The sequence below is a fragment of the Bidens hawaiensis genome, unplaced genomic scaffold (genome assembly GCF_021521415.1).
Source record: "Bidens hawaiensis isolate Kalapana, Puna unplaced genomic scaffold, B.hawaiensis_p1.1 tig00013009_1, whole genome shotgun sequence".
Classification (NCBI taxonomy): domain Eukaryota; kingdom Viridiplantae; phylum Streptophyta; class Magnoliopsida; order Asterales; family Asteraceae; genus Bidens; species Bidens hawaiensis.
In genome coordinates, this window is record NW_027492094.1 from 450,483 (window position 1) to 457,014 (window position 6,532).

Consider the following 6,532-nt stretch of genomic DNA (forward strand, 5'->3'; position numbering starts at 1 on the left):
CGAACTTATGACCTTTGGGACCCAATTTAAATGCAAATACATTAACTATTGAACCCATGTTCGGGTTTAAAGAAAAGATCAAGCATAAGGATGGATCGAGAAAAACAATATTTAGAAAAATTTAAATAAATTCATCTACAATCATCCCTTAAACCAACACTTGTGATAATATGAAAGCGGTAAATGTTTCGTCAGCTCATCTGTTATGAGCCATTAAAGTTAATCGTTTCAGCATTAAGATTGTTAACAACACTAACATCAGCACACGTAATATCAAACAAGTAAACTAAAATGCGAAAAGTCCATAAAAAGTTAATTACCAAAAGTATTGAACATAATAAATACACATAAGTTACAACCTGATTTACATAATTTTAACTAAATTAGTAAGTATACCGGAAACACAAACTCGACAATGTACCTCATCCATTCGTTTATAACCTAGCATTATCGTTATCAACTAACAAAACCTCACGTTGAAACCTCTGAAACTCAAATACATAACACGAAAATTATTAAACCGCACGCGATAAAACCTTATTAATATCCATCAAGGATAAACAAAATATCCACATCATTTAAAAGTAAAATAAAATATAAAAATAAAATAAAATTATTACGTAGGTGACAATCCTTTTCAACACAACCTCATGTGTTAAATGTGTTGTCATCGTTTAACATCATGTCTTATAACATAACAACAACAATAATATCCCGCTTGATATCAAACTTTCAAGACACCTGTCCGCCACCTCTTCACCTTCATTCGAATCCAAACACCAAACCCACAAACCATCGGTCTCAAAATCCCCAAATTAACCCTCAAAGGTACTCTAATTCTTCTGGGTTTTGCCCCAATTTGAAATTATTTGACTTTTTGCGATCTGGGTTAGGTTTTTTTTCTGGGTTTTGTGTTAATTTCATCCTCATTGCGTATCGAATGTTTGAATGTTTGATTTCTAGGGTTTCGGTTTTGTGAAATTGACTGTCGAAAGCCCTAAATTGTTGATTGTTTTTTAGGGGTTTTCTGGGTTAGTGTACTGGTAATGCTGAATGTGTTGTGATATTGTGTGTTTTAGGTGTTTATATAGTTATGCATTTTCTTTAATTTGTGTGCAAATTGATCTTGAGTTTAACATGTTAGTATTTCAAGATGTGGTGCATATAGTTTTTGGGTTATATAAATGATAAATAAAGCTTAATTAAAGCTAAACTCTGGGTAACTAATGCTAGCAACCAATGGAATTAATAAAATAATAAGTTGCGTCTCGTGACTAAAAGCTGTGCGTGTTGCACCTCGGTTTTAGACTGTATCTCCATGGTGCGTTTCGTGCTTTTTAAAACCAAGCGTATTTCTAGGTTTTTTATGAGTTCTGAGACTCTTATTGTTGAATGTGTTATGATATTGTGTGTTTTAGGTGTTTATATAGTTATGTATTTTCTTTAATTTTGTCTGTATATTAATGTTTTTAAGAAAATTTATCTAGTGTTTAAAATGTTAGCACTTCAAGATGTTGCAAATGTAGTTTTTTAGGTTGTATGAATAAGCTATTTATGTGGTAAATAATAATTAAAGCTTATTTATAGCTAAATATTGGGTAACTAATGCTAGAAACCTACGAGAACTAATAAAAAAACTATATATAAATAACTTGCGCTGTGCGTACAAAAAGTGGTGGCTTTATGAAACCAATCTTATTTCTAGGTTTTTTTATGAGTTCCAAGACTCTTAATTCTGAATGTGTTATGATATTGTGTGTTTTAGGCGTTTCATACTAACGTTTTTATGAAAGTTGATCTAGACTTTTGCAAGTTTGTATTTATATATGCTGTAAGTATAGTGTTTTAAGTTGTACATATAAGCTATCTATATATTAAATGTTAAATAAACCTTATTCATCGCTAAGTTTTGGGTAACTAATGCTAGAAACCTATGTGATTTAATAAAAAAATAAGTTGTGTATCGCGCACGAAAAGCTGTGCGCTTTGCGCGTCGGTGCGTTTCGTGCTTTTTAAAACAAGCTTTTTTCCTGTTTTTCTTGAGTTCCGAGACTCTTTATCCTGCATGTGTTATGATATTGTGTGTTTTAGGTGTTTATAGTTATGCATTTGTTTTCAATTTTGTGTGCATATTTGTTTTTATGAAAATTGATTTAGATTTTTATATGTTAGTGCTTCAAGATGTTGTAAATATAGTTTTTTAGGTTGTATAAGCTATTTATGTGTTAAGTAATAAATAAAGCTTATTTATAGATAAATTTGGGTAACTAATGCTAGAAACCTATGAGATTTAATTAAAGAATTATGTAAGTTAATTGCGCCTCACGGACGAAAAGTTGTGCTCCTCGATTGTAGGTCGTATTTCCTTGTTGCGTTTTGCACATTTAGAACAAACTTATCAGTCGGTTTTTTATGAGTTCCAAGACTCTTAATGCTGAATGTGTTAGGGTTTTGTGTGTTTTAGGCATATATAGTTATGCATTTTCTTCAGTTCTGTGTGCATATTAATGTTTTTTTATGAAAATTGATTATGCTTTTACTTGTTAGTACTTCAAGATGTTGTATATATAGTTTTTTTTATATATATTAAGTAATAAATAGAGCTTATTTAAAGCTAAATTTTTGGGTAACTAGTGCTAGAAACCTATGAAGATTAATAAAGAAAGTTATATAAATAAATTGCGCCTTGCATACGAAAAACTGCGCGCTACTATTGTGTGTTTTAGGTGTTTGCAATGTTACATTTACTTTGCTTTTCTTTTGAAAGTTTATTGGGACTGAAAATTAACATGTGATGCATGTAAATTAGGGTATAATATAGATCATGGCTGTGAAGAAAGTGATTGCTATATGCCAATTAGGCGGCGTATTCAAGACTCTTGGTGACGGTTCATTATCATATGATGGTGGTGAAGCTCATGCTATAGACATTGATGAGGATTCAAAGTACAATGATTTTTACATGGAAGTCGCAGAGATGTTTAACTGTCTTCATAATTCTATTTCTATAAAGTATTTTCTACCCAGAAATAGAAAGACGCTTATCACAATCTCAAATGATAAAGACCTTCAACGTATGATAAAGTTTCATGAAAATTCAAGCAGCATTGATGTGTATATCATGGTAGAAGAAGCTGTTGCTCCCGATGTTTCGACCATGCCTGCCAGCAGGTATTTTTAATTACTCGGTTATGATATTGGTTAGAACGGGAAGTTTCAGACCGTTTATGTGACATGGGATGTTTAGGGTCATATTTATTGATGACTGTCTAAGAGGTGAAATTTGAAAATTTAGCTGAAAAGGAAATGTTATGGCATAATGAAGTGTTTACAACCTCACATTGTTTTATTAAGGAAAAATAGTTTTTTTTATAGATTGTTTAAATTAGTTATTTAGGAAGTTAGAGGACAGAAGCTGTGTTTGGTGGACCTGCAAACACTTTTTCTTCATTTAAATCTTATTAGAAAGTTATATAGCTAACAATCCTAACTTAGTATTAGATCAGGGTCATTTCAGAGCATTCAAATAATCTAAGAACCCTTAAGAACCAATCGTTTTATTTATATATTTTAATACTATTTGAGGATAGTTTTGTTAATCATCATCATCATCATCATCGTACTCAGTAAATCCCACCAATAGCAAAGCTATGGTAGTTATGTTATTAATCATATGTAATAAAATGATTACATATATGTAAATCAGTAATCAGTTATTACACATGTGTATAATATGTTTATTACATATACATATAAACTTGGGATTGCATATATGTAATCACAAAACTACGCTTGAATAATATTAAATATACAAAATAAATTAATAAAATGGTTGGTTGTTAGCAGTTCTTGAAGTTCTTAAATTATCTGATGTTTCCGAAGAGATCCGAACCTTACTAAATTAACCCTTTTATTACACTAATCGTTTGGTTATCTTTATATTTGGTGTTGCAGGTCAAGTAGAACAACTTTATCAGAGGCTGGAATCCTCGCGGACTCCACTCCATGTGTATTGGATGATGACATGGACGAGATAAGTCCACGTGTTCTTCTGGATTTAACATTTGATGTCCCCGATGATCTCGCTAACGTTGACGAACACATCGTTAACGTTGACGAACATATCGTTAACGTGGAGGACCAAATCGTTAACGTTGAGGACCAAATCGTTAATGTTGTTGAGCACATGATTATACCTTCTGAGACCCCTTTATCCATATTACAACCACTCTCTAGTTCTTCTGAAGAAAAACACATGAAAGCCGCACAACAATGGCAGAACAACATTACAGGTGTCGGTCAAAGGTTCAACAGCGTAAACGACTTCCGAGACGCGTTAAGAAAATACTCAATTGCACACCAATTCGCTTTCAAATATAAAAAGAACGATAGTCATCGTGTGACCGTCAGATGTAAAGCTGACGGGTGTCCATGGAGAATACACGCGTCAAGACTTTCAACAACCCAATTAATATGCATAAAAAAGATGAATCCGACGCACACATGTGAAGGTTCGATTGTCACAACGGGCCATCAAGCGACTCGAAGTTGGGTCGCGGGTGTTATTAAGGAGAAGCTAAAAGTATCCCCGAATTACAAACCGAAAGATATTGTAACCGACATTAAAGAACAATATGGCGTTCAGTTAAACTACTTTCAAGCGTGGCGTGGTAAAGAAATCGCGAAAGAACAACTTCAAGGTAGTTATAAAGATGCGTACGGTCAGTTACCATATTTTTGTGAGCAGATAATGGAGACGAATCCCGGGAGTCTCACTACGTTTACAACCAAACCCGACTCGAGTTTCCACCGTTTGTTTGTTTCGTTTCACGCTTCTTTATACGGGTTTCAACAAGGTTGCAGACCGTTATTATTTCTCGGCAGCTTACCGTTAAAGTCAAAGTATCAAGGAACGTTATTGGCTGCAACGGCTCCCGATGGTGATGATGACGTTTTTCCTGTTGCGTTTGCGGTTGTGGATCAGGTTTCTGATGATAACTGGCTTTGGTTTTTACAACAACTTAAGTCTGCATTGACCACGTGTCACGGTTTGACCATCGTGGCTGACCGTGAAAATGGTTTAAAAGAGTCGATTGCTACTGTTTTTCAAGATAATAGTGTGTACCATGCATACTGCTTACGGTTATTATCCGAACAGTTGATTCGAGATTTAAAAGGTCAGTTTTCGCATGAAGTTAAACGTCTCATTGTCGATGATTTCTTTGCAGCAGCGTACGCACCGAGACCTGAGGATTTTCAAAAGTGTATCGAGAGTATTAAGGGTATTTCACATGAAGCTTACAGTTGGGTTTTAGAAAGTGAACCGTTACATTGGGCAAACGCTTTTTTTCCCGGTGCACGCTATAACCACTTGACGTCTAATTTTGGTGAAGTGTTCTACAGTTGGGCTTCAGAAGCACACGAATTACCGATAACACAAATGGTCGACACGATACGCGGTAAGATAATGGAGTTAATTGACGATAGACGGTTAGCTTCCACCCATTGGTTGACCAGGCTGACCCCCTTTAGAGAAGAAAGATTAGAAAAAGAAAGCATTAAGGTCTGTGCACTTCAAGTTTTCAACTCGGATCCAAGCGGAAACAAGTATGAGATTCGTGGTGACACGATCGAAGTTGTTGATGTTGATAATTTTGATTGTAGTTGTAGAGGGTGGCAGATTACCGGGCTGCCTTGTTGTCACGCGATTGCGGTTATTGGTTGTCTTGGGCGGGATCCGTATGATTATTGTGCTAGGTATTTCACATGTGAAAGCTATAGGTTAACTTATTCTGAGTCGGTGAGTTCTGTTCCGAGCGAGGATAAGTTATTGCAGAGAGATTTGTCTCAGGCAGTTGTGATGGTGACACCGCCACCGACGCGACGGCCGCCGGGGCGGCCACCTACTAAGAAAGTTGGAACGGCGGAGGGGAATAAACGGCCGCTTCAGTGTAGTAGATGCAAGGGTACCGGGCATAATAAGTCGACTTGCAAGGAGTTTGTCTGAACACGAGGATCGGGTAAGTACGTTTTCGTAATATATTATTGGTTCTGAAACGAAAGAACCCAAGATTTATTTTATTTTTATGTAATGGTTACTAATTTGAGTTTGGTTTTCTTTCTGACAGGAGGAGGGGAATACAATGCTGAGTTTCTGTGAGTTAGTGTTTATTTTATTTCTCAGTGAGAATAAATTGTAGGAGAATTGAATAATGTTAGCAAGGATGGTTGTACAGTTAATGGGTTAGATATGATAATTGATAAGCACCTGCAGACATAGTTAAGCAAAAATGGATAACAAAACAGTCAAAAATGATCACCGCCCGCGAAAATTACCATTGCCGCTGCCGTCGACAGCTCCACTACCGTCAGCAATGTCGCAACCTAGCAACTGGTTCCTGCACACCACTACTGATACAACCACCCACTCTCGTCACCATTGCCATGCATTCATGTTTGGCCTGTGACTGCACCACCATCATTGCTGCCTTCTGCGTAGCCACTGCCTATAGATGCCGCCTTGTCCGCCTCA

The 6,532-nt window shown here is 35.7% G+C and overlaps 1 protein-coding gene across 2 annotated transcripts; it reads left to right on the forward strand.

Moving 5' to 3' along the window:
• Positions 1 to 701: 701 nt before the first annotated feature.
• Positions 702 to 6,258, forward strand: LOC143543000 (uncharacterized). Of its 2 annotated transcripts, none has more exons than XM_077035437.1 (4): positions 702 to 828; positions 2,810 to 3,171; positions 3,955 to 6,020; positions 6,129 to 6,258. In XM_077035437.1, exons 2-3 carry the CDS (start codon positions 2,825 to 2,827, stop codon positions 6,005 to 6,007), a joined length of 2,400 nt encoding a protein of 799 aa, XP_076891552.1. In that variant the 5' UTR covers positions 702 to 828; positions 2,810 to 2,824; the 3' UTR covers positions 6,008 to 6,020; positions 6,129 to 6,258. The 2 variants fall into 2 exon arrangements, with proteins under 2 accessions (XP_076891552.1, XP_076891553.1); XM_077035438.1 differs by having other exon boundaries at positions 6,135 to 6,258.
• The last annotated feature ends 274 nt before the right edge of the window (positions 6,259 to 6,532 follow it).

Coding starts and splice junctions, on each gene's coding strand:
- LOC143543000 (XM_077035437.1), top strand. CDS start 2,825: ATGGCTGTGAAGAAAGTGATTGCTATATGCCAATTAGGCGGCGTATTC. Junction 3,172..3,954: donor TCGACCATGCCTGCCAGCAG/GTATTTTTAATT, acceptor TTGGTGTTGCAG/GTCAAGTAGAACAACTTTAT.